Source organism: Pieris napi, chromosome 7 (genome assembly GCF_905475465.1).
Source record: "Pieris napi chromosome 7, ilPieNapi1.2, whole genome shotgun sequence".
Taxonomy (NCBI): Eukaryota; Metazoa; Arthropoda; class Insecta; order Lepidoptera; family Pieridae; genus Pieris; species Pieris napi.
Genome location: NC_062240.1, coordinates 11,955,543 through 11,975,344, shown reverse-complemented (window position 1 = coordinate 11,975,344; position 19,802 = coordinate 11,955,543). Strand labels below are relative to the sequence as shown.

The following is a 19,802-nucleotide window of genomic DNA, read 5'->3' as shown; positions in this document are numbered from 1 at the left end:
TGATGTAAGGGCTCCGAGCGCTGCTCCGGCATTGAATAGACTGCGAGGAAATTAAATAAATGGCACCGAGCTTCGGGAATGCAATATTTCCTAATAACATTTATCTAATGATGTCAAATTGTATGGGATATTTGTAACGTATTTTATGTATTGTCGTATACAAAATTACGCCTAAATTCAGAATTGAAAGAGAAATGTGTCGCACTTATTATACAAATATGTAAACAAAATATTTGCAAAATCAAATAGTAATCTGTGAGAGCAAATAGTGCCCGTGCAAAGAAACGAACGAAAGAAGAAAAATGTGTTAAAAGAAAAGAAACGAACGATTGAAGAAGAAAATCTGTTAAAAGAATATAAACGAACGATGGAAGAAAAATGTGTTAAAATAAAAGAAACGAAGAATTGAAGAAAAAAATATGTTTAAAGAAAAGAAACGAACGATTGAAGAACATCGTTTTAGGATGCGTTATTTAGTTTTATTCGACTATTAGGATTATACGAAAATAAGACTTTATTTTTAAGCAATTTTGGCTCGTAGACCTTATTTCTTACAAAATGTGCCAAATTAATTATTCAGGTAGTACGTCTAAGGAACATTACGGTAACTCGATAAATATTTAGAGTCAAAACTTCAGTACTTCAACGATAAGTATATGTTAAAAATGTTACACGGGAATACTTATCTCCAAACGAGATTGTTAAAAATACATCTGTTTTGGTAAACAATCAAATACTATATGATACTTTTAAGGCAAATAACGTTACTAATGCCACAAAATTATTTTACTTAAGCAAAGTAGTTTATAATTTTAAATGTCACACTAAGGAGTCGTCAATCTTTGTTTAGGGCAATCCCTTGACGAATTTACTTTTTGTGCAAAATTTCGGCAAATGACATTTAGGAGACAATTTGAAATCCCCGGGCGAAGCTTACCTTAAAATGAAGCTAAAATTAAGGCTTAAGAAATTTCAAGCTAAGTTTTCGACGCATTAAAGGTTATATTACACCAACGTTCTTTAATGTTCGCTACTACTTATTATTTATAATGAAATGAGATTTTGAAATGTAATACTGTATACATACTGTATTTGTGTAAATAAAACATCTTAGGTTATTTGTTATGTAATTATTTATTATGTTTTTTATGAAAGAACTGGAAACTCTAACACGGATATTTTTTGCTTAAAAGGGTTCTCAAATCTTAGTGATTGTAAAGCATAATGAAAAACACATTTTTTATTTAATTTATTATTTAAAATACAATTATTGATAATTACATTTCGTTGAAATGTTTATGTAAATATAACAAAATACTTCAGTCCAAGGGGAATTCATTAGTAAATACTTTATAAACCCGGCTATTTTTATCACAGAGAAATTACAATTTGTCAGAAGAAATAGAAATAGTATACATAATATACAATATAGTAAGAGTGGTATGAGGCTATTTTTTTTTAAATAATGAATAGTCAGAAGCTTTATAGTTTACGAATATATTAAAAAATATCGTTTTAGTTTTTATCTTGGTAAATATTTATTTATACTTTATTACCTTATTAAAAACATACACATAACAAAAATACAAAAATTATAAGGAAACGGGCGGCCTATCGCTAACAAGCGATTTCTTACAGGCTACCCTAATGTGGAACAATGAAAAAGAAACACCTGCAGAGGGTAGAGTACAAGAAATCCAAAAATAATTAACAAAAAAAAACTCAAAATAACACGTTTCTATAACTAAAATAAAATAAAGTAAAATCCAAAGAAAAAATAACAATACAAATATATATTGCACCAAAGCGAAATAGTAATGATATAATATATAAGAAACAAAAAAAAGCCCAAAGAGAAATTCTCCACGAATCGATAATCGTTTAGTAAGAACACAGAGCTTCCTTAAACATAAACTACGGCTCGCTTATCTGCTACCTTTAATGGTCCAGTGAATAGGCTATCTCGCTCTTACAACTTAATTACTAACATTGATGAAAATATTGATATATTTTACAGCAATCTTCCAAATTACCGCAACTTTGTTTACCGTGCTCTTAATGAGGTTAAGTTTCCATTTAGTTTTAGTTAATATTGTTTTTATTTTTTTTTGGTTGCTTGTTTAATTGTTTGATATTTTCCCTTGCTAGCTTGTTGTTCTAATATAATTGATGTGTATGTGTGTAAAATTTGTTCTTGTACAATTTTATGAAAACACCTTGTTTTAGAACTTATAAATAAAATAAAATGAAACATTTAAGCAAAATTAGTGGTAGTTAGAGTCAAGGCAAGATCAGGTTTTCTCAGTTTTACAAGCATGGCAATTATCGGAATTGCGGAGTTACGCCTCGACCAATTACATCCACTATAAGCATTTTAATTAAGAAATTGTATTTCTACCAGTTAATTCTTTATGTAAGCGTGTGATTAATATCGAGTAGGTAAAATATATTGATTAAAAAATTAGTACCTCAAAACTGTACAATGCTTACCAGAAACTGCAATGGCGCCATCACCAGTCACCTTAACACAGGTGACTTTCCCAAGATGACCGGACAGCAAGTGTAGATCAGTCCCAGTGTTGATGTCCCAAACTATCAAGTTGCAGTCCCAAGATCCCGACACCACCTGGGTCTTGTTCGTTATGGCTACCGCAACGCAGGTGACTATATCTGAGTGACCCACTAGTACCTGAGAAAGTGTAAATAGCTGACATATCAATCCATAAGAGCGGCTTGTAAGCTGAACATAGCCCCCAACATTATTCTTCAAACAGCACTTAGTTTGTTGTACCACTGTACTATTCGACTCTCCATGATCCATCCCTTTTTTCTTTCCTTTGGGATAGAATCTCGCTGTTGACCTGAAGGGCTTTGATAGCTCAGTTTACGCTGTTCAATAAATTCAAAATTCTTTATTTGTTTAGCTATTATACATAGAGTTCAGATTGAGGCCTCCCTAGTAAGTCAAAGACCTGTGACAGAAAAAATTTTAGCGAGTGAAAAGCTCGGCCGGATATGGGAATATTCATCTGCGAGACTCGGACCTCGGCTTGGATCGTCGTGGGGTCAATCGCCTGAAGGGCAGGACGGAAGATTACTGGACTGATCTTTTTCTTTTGTCGTTAGGAAACGTGAGATTATCCGGATCCGTTAAAACTAGGCAGGGCCACCTACGGGACTTTTATGTCAGTTCTTGCTATACATATAAGATGGTCATTTGAACTCAATCCCCACGGTTACAAGCACTACCGACATTACCGACAATATTGCGCTACATTATCGACAATATTGCACTACATTACTGACAATACTACTGCTTCTATTAAAAATACTAATTTTTTTAGCATTATAACACTCTATGCCTAATAAACTGTTCTATATTGCGTGAAGTGTCAGGGGAATCAATTCTAATATTGTTTTAAATTCCTTGTTTCTTCCAAAATAACTCACACTTTTCACTAAACATGCTGAAAATGGATTATTGTATCTGTGGTAACTTTTGCGTCTGTGTAAGTCATAATTTTGCTATAAGCAAGTAGATTATTATCGTCCTAATGACAGACATACATTTTTAGGTTTAATATAAAAGACATCAAATGTGCACACAGATAAATCACGATTCACGAGAGCTGAGAAGTCTTTCTTTCGTGCTCTCGTGAATCGTGATTTATTAGATTTTTGATTTGTTAGATATATATGTTTATATAATTTAAAAAAATAATACAAAACATAGTATATGAAAAAGATAACATAATAATAAAAATGTTAAACCAAATACAGTTATTATCTAAACAAAATTAACCATCAAATATTTAACTTCCTATAAATAAGGCTTTTTATGATAGCAACACAGGAAGCCTCTTTTATAGCGCGTTGAGAGTTTAATCAGTGAAGTCGTATTTACAATCAATAAAACTTTTATGGAGATTTCTTATGGCACTGTGATTTGTTCTGTTTCTGCTTTAAATATGAACGTCGTAAACAGTGTCGTATAAAATACGATAACTTATATAGAACACATACATATTTAGGTTCGTTTTTTAAAAGGCCGGCTACGCACTCGCGATCCCTCTGGGTTTGAGAGTGTCCATGAGTGGCGGTATCACTTAAAACCCGATGAGCCTGTTTGACCCCTGTTCTATAAAAAAAAACTTACTTGCGACAACTTGCCCCCATCCAACTGCCATACTTTTAAAGACATATCCATAGAGCCAGTCACGACGTGATGCGAATCCGACGTCAGAGCAAAACACGTGACTCTTTCAGCATGAGACACTGATCGCTTCTCTTCGTCACCATCAGCTAGAGCCCAGATACGGACAGAGTTGTCACCTTCGGACAGGACCTGGAATAACAGTATTATTACACCTATTTCCAATTTTGAATCACAAATTCTGTAGGTTAAAAGATTGTTAAGGGCCTGATAGCCTAGCGGTCTAATTAAGTGTTGGTTAGGTAAGGGGTATCGGGTTCGATTCCCGGTTCGAGTGCAAGTTTATTTAACTTTAAATTTGTTCTCGGCCTTTGGTAGGGTTGTATGGTACCGAGCGATTGCTTAAACCAGACGTGGAGGGCATGGTCAAATTTCTAAAAAGTATGCAAAGGGCATCGAACTTTACAAAGCAGACTGTGTGGTTTAGAATGTATGTATGTATGTTCTAGGCCGAGGGTAGAAATTACAAGTTGTAAGTTACAAGGTAGGAACTACTCGAGGTGGTTTAAGTGGGTGCAACAGAGATTGTGGTGTGGGTCGAGTCCCACATACCCCTGGAACCTATGCGGGCAGAGGATGTGCAAATGTATTTCCACATTTCCATAAAAAAAAGAAAATATCATCTTCATTTGATAAGGACAAAATGTTTCATAGCTACATAATAGAACGATAGCTTTTGCAAATTATAATTTAATATAATATTTATTTAAGTACGCCAAGCTTGAAGAGAATACAACATGCAAGATTTCTATTTTACCTGCCGGAGCGTTTTCATTAAGAGGCTGTATTGTTTTCGACAGTATTCATTATTTCTATACGTTAAAGGTAAGAAAAGGAACGTTTAATAACGAACGCAAATTTAGAAGGGGCTTGTGTCTGACATTATTCAATGAGAATAAAAATAAAACCTACTAATTAAAATGGAAGGCCCCAACGTAAGTTTCCGATTTGAGATTAGAGAAAGAATCTAATAGCAGTAAGTTAGGATACTTTTTTTTTATTTTTTATTATGGCTCTGGCACGGTTTGTGCATTAGCCAGCGTCAAGTATAAGATTTTTTATAATTCGTGCTTGCCTTAGAACTTCGACCGTGTCCTCCATGTACGGTTTAGGCCCTCGCCCGGTACCGCACAACCCTCCCAAAGGCCGAGAACAAATTTAAATTAAATTAAAACTTGCCCTCGAACCGGGAATCGAACCCGGTACCCCTCACCTAGCTGCCACTTAATAAGACCGCTAGGCTATGAGGCCCCTAGTTAGGATACTTTGGAACGTATGCAGTTACAATTTGTCGCTGAGTATTGTCCTGCCTAGCTTAAATGAAAACTTCAAGCTAGGCAGAAATGGTTTGACAGTTAACTTTCAGTGTTGTTCCTTTTTTAGGTTTTTATAATCTGTGTAAAGAAGGTCATTATAAAATTGCTTTGTTGTTTTGATATTCATAATTTAAAATCACGGTTTGTAGGACAATTAAAAAAGGGTAAAAAATTTATAAATTATACTTTTACTCGTTAACATTAACAAGAAAATTTTTAAAATATTATGAAATTCCCTAATGGTGACGTACAGTTGCCAAGAAATTTATTTAATCTATTAAGCTTAGCTGAATTGAATTATGTTAAGATATTTTTTAATACGTAATTTACAAAGAACGGATGGTAGTTATGTATAACACACTGTACATACTTAACAATATATGAATATTTAATAAGACTTTAGTTGTTGAAACAAAACATGTAGAGTACATTTTATTTTATGAAAATTGTTTATTTCATAATTCAATATTCATAAGTAGTTTTTATTAGGTCAGTTCAGTCTGGTTATTTCGTTCTTATCTCATTATAGATGATAAAAGTGAATTATTCGCGTAGAACAAAATTAAAGAAAAAATTTTTAACCGGATTAAAGTTTTGTATTATTATATATTTACAATTATTTAACATAATTTTAAATTTAACCGACGTTTCGCGTGCTTTACAGCGTGCGTGGTTACGGTGACTGAAGAGAAAAGGTGTTGGATGTCAAAAAAGTATCTCAGCTGTAGAAAAAGTTGCATTATCTTTATTTATTTCCCCGGCGTTGGTATCGACTAAAAGATTTTGGCCGAGAAGGGTTTTGGCAGAAATGGCTCACGGTGTCCTCTATTTTCGCGGATTGTTTATCTTGAGATTTTAATTTGGATATTATTGGATATAATAATACATAACTTTAATCCGGTTAAAAGTTTTTTCTTTAAATGTGTAAAGGTTATGTCAATAAAAGACAAAACTATGAACAAAATTAAACTTAAGACTCCCGACGAATACAATATGGTTGGTATAATGCTACATGACATTATCTCAAATAAAATTAATTGCAGTTTACTTCTAGAAAAATTTAACTTCCACGTTTTTTTAATAATAATTTAAATTTATCTGTCATCAGACTCGTAATCGTGCTTTGTTTCACGTTCCTCACATCAACCGCAAATATCTCAGTTTTGTATCGCGCAACCCCGACATACATAGACAACTATTATTATTGGCTTATTATACTATCGCAGAATATGCTTAAAAGGAGTATAAGTAGTTAAATATGTATAATAATTGTTATTGTTTTTTTTTCTTTTCATACATGTTTGAACCGATTTGTATATTAGGTTGGGGAAAAAGTCTTTTCGCATTATAGTATGTATGAACTTGTAATAAAATCTCTTTGGCTATACTATATGTATCTGGCTGGTTTTGTTATCAAGGAAAGTTGAGATTTTAAAGAAGATAATTCCAAAATCAAATTAGGATAATGACTGTTTTTTATTTATTTTTCGTACCGTCAAGATGAGTGAATCGAATGAAGAAATTCGATACATTTTAAAATTTTACTACAAAAAAGGTCAAAATGCAACACAAGCCGCGATTTTTTTTTGCGATGTTTATGGACCTAGTGCAGTGTCTGTGAGAGTAGCACAAATTTGGTTTAAGCGTTTTCAATCCGGAAATTTTGATGTCATAGATCCAAGTCGCTCTGGTCGCCCTATGACAGATAAAATGGATGCAATTTTTGAAAAAGTGGAGCAAGATCGGCATATCAGTAGTTACGACGTAGCTGAAGAACGGGGAATTGACCACAAAACAGTTTTGGCGCATTTGAAAAAAACTGGGTACACAAAAAAGCTCAATACTTGGGTACCTCACCACCTCACTGTAAGAAACCTAATGAACTGTGTACTCATTTTTGATTCTTTATTACGACTTAATGAAACCGAATCATTTTTGAAGAAGCTAATAACTGATGATGAAAAGTGGATCACGTACGACAAGAACGTGCGAAAAAGGTCGTGGTCAAAGGCCGGTCAGGCTTCACAGACTGTGGCGAAACCCGGGATAACTCGCTACAAGGTGATGCTGTGTGTGTGGTGGGATTGGAAGGGCATTATTCATTATGAGCTGTTACCACCAGGCAGGACCATCGATTCTGAACTCTACTGCTAACAACTGATGAGATTAAAGCAAGAAGTTGAGAGAAAGCGGCCGGAATTAATCACCAGAAGGGGTGTGGTTTTTCATCATGATACCGCTAGACCTCACACATCTTTGGCCACTCAGCAAAAATTAAGAGAGCTTGGCTGGGAGGTGATAATGCATCCGACGTATAGTCCTGACCTTGCACCTTCAGATTTCCACCTGTTTCAGTCTCTTCAGAATTCTTTAGGCAGTGTCAGGTTATCATCACGAGAGGACTGCCAAAACCAATTATCGCGGTATTTTGATCAGAAGCCCCAAAATATCTATAGCAATGGGATCATGTCCCTACCTAAATAATGGCAAAAAGTTATCGAACAAAATGGTACCTACATACTTTAGTTAAATGTAAATAAACTATATTAAAAAATGTTTTGAATTTTCTTAAAAAATGCGAAGAAACTTTTTCCCCAACCTATTATATTATGTATTCCATTTTTGGCTATATCTTTAGTGCGACTGTTTTTTGTTATATAATTTACGTTAGCGAAACAAAATATAAATACTACATTTTAACTAGAAGTACGTATAAGTTAAACTAGAAAATTATAATAAAAATGCATACCGCATATTTCATATTAAGAGTGACATCAATACTAGTGCTGGGACAAGCTGTGGAATGCAGCACAATTCCAGAATCCACCAACCAGACGTGAACATTGCGCGCGCGGTCTCCAGACATCGCCCGCCGTCCGTCCGACATCATTAAAAGACTTTGTAGTGCTGCTGAGTGACCCTAAAAAGAAAATTTGTTTATATTATATTTTAAATGAAATGATAAGTAGCGCTCCAGGGCCATATTTTTAATTTGCATTTCGTTAGAATAGTGTGTTAATAAACAATATGTTATCCAAGTCTTTGGCTAAGGGCGGTTGGTTTGGCTTAGGACATAAAATCTTCAAAAAAAGTACTACAAATTAAAATTATTTTTAAATGGAAAAATGGTAATTTATTACATATTATGTACATAACTAGACGAGTTTTAATTTTATCGATCTTGGAGGTATACGAAGACATCAAAAACACCCCGCTAACCTCATTCCCCTCTAATATAATTCTACTGAAATTAGCGTGATCCATCTATTGTCGAAAAGTTTTATAAAATTTTCTGACAAATAAAGTTGTAAATTTTCGTTACATCCGTGGATTATTTAAAAGATTGAAATGATCAAAACTACAAGCCTTGCAATTAAAAATAAAGACCTAAATAATAAAATAAGGTTCGAAACTTTCCTAATATAACTGAACAAACGTCGTAAGGTTTGGGTGAAGGAGTTTTCGAAGCGATTCTTCCTCTCGAGACTACAAAGGAACACTTAACGATCCCAAAAAGCCTTTGTTGTGGGGAAAAAGCCCTTAGAATATATAAGTTTGCAATACTTTCGGTTTGATCATTAAAAGTTTCGCTTATGAATTATTCTCGGCCATTTAGAAAGTTTTATAAAGACCTCAAATTGTTAATTATAAAAGAAATTTTAAAGTTTACGACAGAGCTTACGCTTCGGTATGCTGAAATGAAAGTTGAATGGAAACTAGTTGGAGACAATTTTCGTATTAGTTTGTAAGTTACTTAAATAATGTCTAACTACTTAAAAGCGTGTCAACCTTCTAGAAGAGATTCTGACTCATTTTCACTTAGGATTTACAAAAGTTTGCCTTCGTTTGATATTTAAATTTATTTTTACGGAAAGGTTTTAGTTAAGTTTCTATAAATTTTTCAAAGAAATGGCATAATGTTAAGAGGTTCTAGCAATAGTGTTTACTAAATACAGAACCTGTCCTTTATTATAATAAAAAAAGTATAAAGTCTAATGTTACATAACTAATTTAATCAACAGGTTTTAATAAAACATAATATATTATTATATAATTTATATTAATAATTATAAATTCCTAACACCAATATTCAAAATCAACGCAAAAGTACAATGGTATTTATTTCATAGATTTTTGTATAGATTTTACTATTACTCAAAAAGTAACATTCATGGATTTTTGCGTCTAAAGGACAGGCTTTCCATGCCTAGTAGCCCAAAAAGGACCACAAACCACAAAGCGTTCACATCGACAAATAAGTCACAAAAGCGAGCACGTACCTTATATGTCAAGGATGGTGAATTGTCATCTAACTGCCAAACAACAATAGTTCTATCCTCAGACCCGCTCAGAACCAGGAGATTATTCGGCGAAAAGGTAACACATGTGATGTGGCCTATGTGACCACTAAGAGTTGCTTGGAGCCGGTGTGTGGACAGCTGCCAGACGCGAACCAAGCCTCTTGCACAGCCACTGGCAGCGAGCTGTCCGTCTCTTGATACTTCCAAGCAGCTTATCGGTATTAGTTCGCTTTGTTCCGCCTGAATCAGACATTATCTTTAAGCATTTGTTTTTTTATACAGTCGGCCAAATAAGTACTCTAAAGGTATATTGGTACAAATGGTAGTCTGTTTTTGTTTCGCAAAAGCAAAGTTATGCAAAACTTTGTATACGTTAAACATAGACATTTCCAGATTCAAATTTGTGTGTCTTAAAGAAAGTTACACAAAACATATAGTTGTTTCAATAAAACGAGTTTTAATTCTGTAAAGCGTAATTTTTAACTGGTATTACCTCACTCTGTAATAGTATAACCCGGGTTCTTTGATATGGTATATAATTAATTTTACAGATTTTAATTAAATTTAGATTAAAGCTAATCTGATTTGAAGTAAAATTAAATTTAAATTAATAGCTGTTCTAGTTATACTTTTTCTTTTGTACAAAAATGCTGATTTATCATGAATAAATTTAGATTAATCATAGTAATAAAATGTAAGTTTTAATATGGAATAAGAACGTAATACCAAAGTTATTTTCACTTTATAAGGGTTTTGAAGTTATATCTATAGCTATAATCAACATTTTATTTTTTGATATTTAGATAAACTTTATTTAACTAGATAATGCGTTATAATAAAATGTTCAATGTATAAAATACCTTTTTTCTATTGTTAGTGTCGTTTTTTCTACAAACGTAGATAAAAAAAATTGTTTTGTTACGCCAAAGAAGTATAACTTCTACCGCGTGTACATAAGTACACACACGTTTTTTAAAAAGAATATTTAACTGAAATGTGGGTTCAATACTTTGTATGACATTTTTCAAATTTTCAATCTCTAATGTTTCAATACTTAAAATACTTCAACCGTTTCATATTTGTATCACTTCGATTAACGTCAGCTGCAACTGAACTAAAAATGGATGTAAAAACATGTGATATATCGCTGAAACTTTTAAATGAATTGATGGAAAACGGTTCACGCAAAAACCTCAATTTTAAGGGCGAAATAGCTTTAACATTTTCAGCTTTTATTAAATACGATTATTTACAACTATTTATTTACAGTACATAATAATATTGAAAAGTGGATATTCGTATTTTCTGTTTGTAACGAAACTCGAGCTTGGAACTCACGTAACAAATGCTTATTTATAGCTTTATTTATTCTACTTGTGGCCTGTCCCGGCTTTTTAGTGATAATTTTTGTAATCAGTCCAGTAGTTTTTGAATTAATTCGTTATATTTTTATAGATCTCGAAATCATCTCGAAAAAAGAGTGACCAACATACGAAATTAAGCTAGCGTACTTTAAGATGTTGTAATGGGATAATCGTAAAAAAATAATTGAAATATCATTTGCATTAAATCAGAATCAGATAGATTGCCCCAATCTTTAAACTAAATTTAAATTTCGTGTATCCTCAAAATAGTGCCTGCCTCCACCATCTTTTTTACCCATCATTTGCCCTCATTTCGGAAGAATTAGCCAAAAATCACCGATATCCAGATTGAGCATTCTGATAAACGGACTAGGTCTGGATAACCATAGTTGCGCCCCTCACATTTTGAAATCGATTCCTTTAGTTTTTATTAATATATTTTTTTAATATCTCTATAGTTTGCCTATAAGTGAGTGTCACATTAAATACTGTATTTTTTTTATCAATGTATCTGAGCGTTGGCAAGCTTTTATGAGTAAATAAATAGTAGAGATATACTGAAGCTTTCTCTAGAGAAATCATTTCATACTAAGTTCATACAATGTAATCGATTCTATAGATAAATGTTAAAAGCCTCTACGTGTTTCGACTAACATCTCGATAGCTATAACTCGACTCTGATTGAGAGGCTTCATGTTACATACTTGACCTCATTGAAGTCTAGATTCTAGAACACTGTTTGTAGAGCTTAAAGCTCGTTAAGTTTGTGGTGAAGTTCGTTAGTGGATTTGATGAGCTTATACTTACCGTATAAGTATTTTTGAGTGTTTTTTTATATAAATCATATATCATTAAGGTGCCTATTATATATGTACTATTAGATAAGGAGCAGTGTTGGTGTAGTGATGCGACTCTCATAACTGAGGTCGTAGGTTCGATGCCCGGCTGTGCACCAATGGACTTTCTGTATATGTGTGCAATTAACATTCGCTCGAACGGTGAAGAGGAAAATCGTGAAGAAACTGGCATGCCTAGACCCAAACTCGACAGGCACAGGATCATATAGGAGGCTGATCACGTCTTCTTAGATTGACAAATGATCATGAAACAGATACAGAAATCTGAGGCCCAGACCTAAAAAGGTTGTAACGTCACTGTTTACTTATTAATTAAATACCAAGGTATCAAAGAAATCATATTTAATTTCAAAAACTAACACATATATTTAAAAGTTTTTTACCATTTAATATTATTATTATTATTATTATGTATATAAACACACTAGCAGCTTAATAAGCAGATGCGCGTGTATTTGGAGATTTGGAGAAACTATCTTACCTGCAACATAGATATATTTGTCGTTGATTTTGTTTGACGTCTCTTCATTTGTTTCGTAGGCCTGAAGTTCGTCAAGTTATCCTCTGTGTGGAACGAATATATTGTCACCCGGTTTCCTCCTATAAAACCACCTCTCACATTATTGATTGAAAATATTCAAAATAACATCAAGAGTTCATTAAAGTTAACACAATAGTATATTTTTTTGGAATTTAAAATTTTACAACTCTTCCTATGTTCCCCTGTTCATAATTGTATTATGAATGTTTATCTTATAAAATATCCGCTATATTTACAAATTCCATAATAATGTAATACTAAATAAACTTATAAATTTAATACAAATTTATTATAAATATAAAAAAAGTGGCGCTAACTCACTAGCTAATTAAACTTAAATTGTTTAAAAAATCCAGAAACCCGACTTAGCACTAAGGCTGACTCTGGTACGTCAAAAATATATTGGATTTTGACATTCAAAACTCCCCGCTCATTTCTGAATCTCACCCTAAGTTAGCTACACTACTACATATCATAACATCATCATCGTACATACAATAAAATTAAGTGATTAGGCCACTCCTGTTTATATTTGTTAGCTTACGGTATTCACAAACATATAGTGATTCCCGAGGAAGGTTTATACACTACACTATGTAAATTGAATAAAATATAAAAGCTATTGTTGAAAAGGTCGCTTGAAATTGTGAAGCTGCTGAAATTGTGTATTGTATTTTTGTATGTTACAGGCAAACGGGCAGGAAGCTCACCGGATGTTAAGTGATACCGCCGCCCACACACACACACATTGCTAGAGGGCTTGCAAGTGCGTTGCCGGTATTTATAGTTAATATAATATGCATTATTATGCAAAATGATGATTGGTTAAATTGTAAGGCAAGATTTAACAATGTTCGATTGTTTTTATGTAAGTACAGTATTGGCAATGCTACACAGAGTAATATCAACGAACTTCCGTCCGCATTGCAGCATGCGTTAAGCTATAATCTAGTACAAAACCGCAACAACTTTAAATATGTTTCATTAATTAAATTAATCAATAACGCTTTTTATAAATTTCAACATTATTTAAATGATCCTAATCCTTGGGATTGATTTGCTCCAGTTCAAATATTTATGAATGCTCTGCCTTATATACAATTTGTATGACTCAAAACCTAGCGATCAAAATGAGTGGCGGAGAGTTCCTTGCCAGTTCTTTTCTCACGCCCTTGACTTGCTAACTGGTATTACAATATGTAAATTAAGGATCAATTTAACATCTTTTCTGATGACGTTCATAAGTGTACTTTGTTACCTATATGAATAAAGTTATTTTGAGTTTGAGTTTAATAATTACGTATTAAGTTACCTACATTTAATTAAACAGACATTGAGTTGCTTGGTTTGTTAAACTAGTTGGCTTCGACATATATATTACTAATATTCAATACGAACTTCTACCTATAAAGTTAGTTTGAAAATCATACCTACCTTCTAAAAATAAAGTAACAACTTCCGCGTAATCGAACTATCCCATTTAAAAAGCCCTAATCATACTGAAGAAAAGTGTTTTATTTTTGAATATACAAAAAAAAAACTCACCAGCAGCAAGAAGAAAATGATCTTGATCAGCAACAGCAAGTGCGGCGATGTCATGAGCAGCTGCAAGTGTGCGCAGCAGATGTCCACTATGAAGACTGTATACGTATATGCGTTGATCTGTGCAGGCGACTGCGGCGCGCGATGAATCGTGGGCGACGCAAAAACATTTCACCTAAAAACGTTTTGATATAAAATGATTTAAATTTATGCAGTCTACTCTAGTTATAGGTATATTATCTAAAGCTGGCGGCTTCAACACATTTACACTTTGTGCTTGTGTAGTGTCTGTGAATAAGCGCGCGACGTGATGTCAAACTGAAATACAATCACAAATACATCATGAAAATACTGTCACATTTATATTTGACACATTTTTATTTATTTACAACCCACCCAACCTTACTAAAACCATAGTAGACTAAAATATGTAGCTTGTCAAAAAAGTAATATTTTTAAACATACTGTATAGTGAAATTGCATTAGTGTGAGTACTGTGAACGCGCCAGCTTTCGATAACCGACCTATATAAATAATGGTACAATTCTGTATTTTTATTTGTTATTTTATATTGCCTTAGTTGCGTTCTAAGTAATCTGATTTTACTCTTAATGCAACCGAAGTGTTAATTAATAAGTTTGCAGTCAACACGGTCAAAAGTTAATAAATTTAATAAAATAATTGTAATAATGGATGACTGTTCCGGGCCTCCAATGGTACATAGGAAGGTAATGGTTAGCAGACATATTACCGCAGTCCTTCTTTTGATTCTATAGTAAAACAGCCTGTACCTAAACCTGAAATTATTAGGACCCTATATTACCCCTAGTAATAGAAAAGAAATTAAATAATAATTCTATCAAAATTTTCACAACGCATAAACAGAAAATAATCTGAATGTGACAAATGCCGATAAATTAAATTTAAGTTGTAAGATGTTTGAGCTTTCATTAACCTGTTGGAAGCTCATAAGATAATCAAAGCGATATCAGACTCACAAAGTTCACAGACAGCAAAGTTCTGCTTCGGACAAGTTCAGATAGTTTCAGTTAGTACAAATATAAAGTCCACTTGATTATTCACAGTTTATAAGGCTTTAATTGCATCTTACTAAAGTCATCTGGGACTTCTATTAATAATTCCAAAAATTATATTAAATATACATAATACTGTCTTTTATTGACATAACCTTTACACATTTAAAGAAAACACTTTTTAACCGCATTGAAGTTATGTATCAACGTAGCGTCACCGTGACCACGCACGCTGTAAAGCACGCGAAACGTCGGATAAATTTAAAATTATGTTAAATAGTTGTAAATTTATAATAATACATAACTTCAATCCGGTTAAAAAGTGTTTTCTTTAAATATTCATATGATTATTTATAAAAAGATACGAATCCTAGGGATAATTTTCAAGTTGAATTCTTTGGCAACTCATCAACATTCAAAGATGTAGAATTGATTGAAAACTAAGAGAACAAGAGAGCGTACCAATTCTTAAAAGGCCGGCCACGCACTTGCCGCTGGGAATGTGAGAGTCCATTTGCTATATATGAAAAAACCTAAATCATTTTTTTATACAAAATGTATTTACTACACAATATTTTCACTTATAATCACGATAGTTCTTCAAGTCAATGATACTTACACTATCTCTTCAGGGTTAGAAATAGATAATCGAGTACAATATAAGATCTTTAGAGGCTTCGTTGTCGACAAAATATACTACATTCTGCTCTGAATTTCCATGAAGAATATTTGTTTGATAAGTCAAATGTTAAATACTATTCATTGACAAAATTTATGAACTCAATTGAAGTAAATGTTAGGCTTTGTACAATTAAAAACATGGCGATAAGAAAGTCAAGTGGAGTGTTTTTGCCAGTTCTTCTTGTCCATTCTGCGCGTTTGACCCACAGTGAATGAAATTAAGAATCATTTTTGGGATTTAACTTTTGTTACCTATAAAATATATCAGTGGTGTTACAACCGTTTTAGGCGTGGGCCTCAGATTGCTGTATTTGTTTCATGATCATTTTTCAATCTAATACGCAATAGTCTTGTTAAATTTTGGGTCTAAGGCAAGCCGGTTTCCTCACGATGTTTTCCTTTATAGTAGGGGAGCCCACGATACTAAATGGGGATGTTTTAATGTTTTGTTTTCCATTACCGTTTGAGCGAATGTTAAATGCGCACATAGAAAGAAAGTCCATTGCCGGGGATAAAACCTACGACCTCAGGGATGGATAAATAATATAATATTTTAATTTGGATTTTTATACCCATAATAAACGGCTTTAAACGTTCCGCATGTATTAAAATTTCACTACCAAAATGGACTGGAATTGAGCAGTTTTTACTAGATCCTATAAATGTAATAAGTCAGGGTCTGGGGCACTTAATGGAAATCGACGGCAATTTATTTTATCCACCAATGTGTAAGTAAGAGGTAAAACACATCGGTGATCCCCAATTACAGGAGCCACGGGAAGAAATTTAAGATAAATCCTTTTCGGTGTTCCAATAATACGATCACTTAAATTCCTTTTTGCTGCGTAATGGGGTGGAAAGTACTTCTATTTATTTATTTTTTATACGTTACAATTTATTTGGCGTATTATGTGACTCATTAGTGTACTACGTACTGTCGTAATTAGGTCACTTATTTGTAAATTATAAAATTCGTGTATAGTGAAAAAAATTACCATTCATATACGTTTTCTATTATTAATTCTTTGTAAGAGTGTAAGATATATATGTGCCCTTGTAATTACTTAAATAATTTTTTTAAATATATACTTCGTTCGTAAGGTTCACTGCCATAGGGACCAAACTTTTTAACTTTGTTTCAATTTTCTGTTTATGAATTTTTAAATATGTGGTTTAATTTGTTTAATTAAAATAAAAATTTAATTTTGAAACAAAAATAGAAAATTGGGTCGGTCATTAATATCTTCGTATAGTAATATTAAAAGAAATACTAATGTATAGTAATAAAAACAAACGTAAGGAAAATTCAAACATACTTTTAATTTAGATGTCAAATTTAAAATAAAATGCTTTTATACCGGCGCTTACATAATCGTACTTGAGAAGAAAACAGTGTATGGTTTTGTTAATACATTATATATCTTTACATTCGTCGTAAGCCGCTTAGCGCCTTAATAATTTAAACATCTCTACTTTCACACATGAAATAATATATTATAACAAATATATTATTATAGTATGTTAAAGTTACTTAATATCTATATAATAACTCTCTGCAATGAGGCTATGGAATTCACTTCCTGTCCCTATTCACTTAGCTCCTTCTCTATCTTCCTTTAAATCTCTTAGTACAAACATTACCTGTCCACATCGTATCCCTAACTTTCGTACTGACGTGAGACTGATCTAAAATTATAGTGATTCTAGATCAGTCTATCTATCTAGTCAGACTGTTTTAGTTTTGTGTAAATAAATAGATGTATTATGTATTTTGCACTTCTTGCTTACTTTATCTAATTTAATATATATTTTTTTTTTCAACATTGGTTGCCTGGAAGAGATCGCTTGAAAGCGACAAGGTCAGTTAAGGGCAGTTGCCCTTCTTTTCATTTAATTTTGTCAATTTTATTATGTTTTTGCAACAAGACATTAATAAATAAAATAAATAAATATGATTAAAGCAACAATAAAAAAAATCTTATTTAATCAACATATCCGATTGAAAATAAATCCAATTAAAATTCAACAAGAAAGTTAGACCTTATATAATTGACTCCTGATATAAACGCTTTTCCTTTATATCGATATATTGAAAATAAAGTAAAAGTATTTCTTTGTAAGTGACCTTTTTCGGTAGACGTCCGGGCTTATTGAAACTTCAGACGCGTTAATAACACAGAATGTTTTTTTGACAATCACTTTTCATATAAAATCCAGTTTTATATGTATATTACTAGCTGACCCGGCAAACGTTTGTTTTGCCATGTATATTATTTTTCGAAGCGCCAGTTTAAACAGTGAAACAATCCAAAAGCGTTTTCGATTGTTTCACTGTTTAAACATAATTACGGACGACACAGTAACCGCACATTACGACGGTAATTTTTACGAATGTCTAGAACGTAATAATGTATTACCACTTTTTTCGTGAAAATATTGGTGAAACAGAGATATATTATTACCACTGTTTATTTGTTTTTAAATTGTCGCATTAACTTTTATTATAATTTGGTAGAATTTCAATCTTAAGTAAAACTCTTAATGGTAATATAATAATATCTTAAAAAACTATCCATTTCAGGATATTAAATTAGGTAAACGACTATTACTAAATATGGACAAAACATGTGGACAAAATAATATGGACAAAATAATGTGGACAAAATAATTTCCGTAGAATAAAGACATCTTCGTGTTTTTATAGTAAGATGTTTTGTACAGTTATAGTACAACACCCAATGAAGTCAAAAATGAGAAAACATTAAAACAGTCGTAATAGTGCCTTACGACGTTCTTCCCCGGGGCAAGCAATATTGAAAATCCTGGAAACAAAAGAAAGCACTAACCTTAGCCTTATGCCGTTTAAGGGGATGCAAATACGTGCCAGTGATAAAAGTTCTCAAATGCAATTCATTTTCGCCCTGAAGTGTGATCAGGAATACGTTGTCATCTGTCACTTCCATGATATGTATCGGAACTCCAGCGGATATTGTACTGAGTAGTATGAAGTTATCAACACTCCATGTACAAACAGTGCCATCTTGTGATCCAGTAACTAGAATGTCGCCATCTTGAATCACTTTTACCGACGTCACGGGACCGCGGTGGTGATCCAATTTTGTTACCTAATAAAAAGTTCAAAAAATAAAATAAATCAATGGCGCTACAACCTTTTTTTAGGTATGGGCCTCAGATTTCTGTATCTGTTTCATGATCAGCGCGCCGTCGACTTTTTGGGTCTAAGGCAAGCCGGTTTCCTCACGATGCGATGTTTTCCTTCACCGTTAGAGCGAATGTTAATAAAAAAGTTACGTTCATAATTTTATGTGTTATAAACTTCAAGAGTAATTTTTGAAATTATTATATTCTGATTATTAATTTGGAACAGTCACACACATGAGTGTTATGTCGCTCACTTTGGGCCGCTTGAATGTTGTACATCCGAAAAGCTCATTTTAACTTTCTTTCTTGTGTATATTTAAGGCAAATTTTCCGATTAGACGATTGTATTAATTGACAAACTAAGTTATAGCAATAGTGATACATTATATACATAATATTAAATTGATGTTTTTGATATATAAAAAAAAAACATTTTAAGTCTGGGCCTTAAATTTCTGTATCTTTTTCATGATCATTTGTCAATCTTATAGACAAGTGATCAGTCCTGTGCGTGATACACGCCGTCGACGTTTTGGGTCAAAGGTCAAAGTTTTCCTCAATTAGAGTCGCATGCTGAAGCCACCGGGCCAACACTGCTTATGACATATTATCTGAAGTTCATCGGATGAGAGACTACATTAAATTGGAATTCACTTACCAAAGCCCCGTCGACAATAGACGTTACAATAACAGCCGAGTCTTCCCCTCCGCTGATCACAAGTGAACGGTTCACGATGGCGGCCACGCACAACACAGGCGCAATATGTTCCCTGGAATTTTTCTCATTATTT

The 19,802-nt window shown here is 32.8% G+C and overlaps 1 protein-coding gene across 1 annotated transcript in view; it reads right to left on the bottom strand.

The window, feature by feature from the left end:
• LOC125050992 (protein qui-1) overlaps positions 1-19,802 on the bottom strand; it is a 113,789-nt gene that overhangs the window by 10,861 nt on the left and 83,126 nt on the right. Inside the window, exons 17-24 of the mRNA XM_047651104.1 lie at positions 19,670-19,781; positions 18,696-18,974; positions 14,138-14,309; positions 12,533-12,651; positions 9,810-10,070; positions 8,279-8,449; positions 4,157-4,345; positions 2,491-2,689 (exon numbers count right to left, since the gene is read on the bottom strand). Coding sequence (XP_047507060.1) covers positions 2,491-2,689; positions 4,157-4,345; positions 8,279-8,449; positions 9,810-10,070; positions 12,533-12,651; positions 14,138-14,309; positions 18,696-18,974; positions 19,670-19,781 — 1,502 coding nt within the window. The remainder of the gene's footprint in view (positions 1-2,490; positions 2,690-4,156; positions 4,346-8,278; positions 8,450-9,809; positions 10,071-12,532; positions 12,652-14,137; positions 14,310-18,695; positions 18,975-19,669; positions 19,782-19,802) is intronic.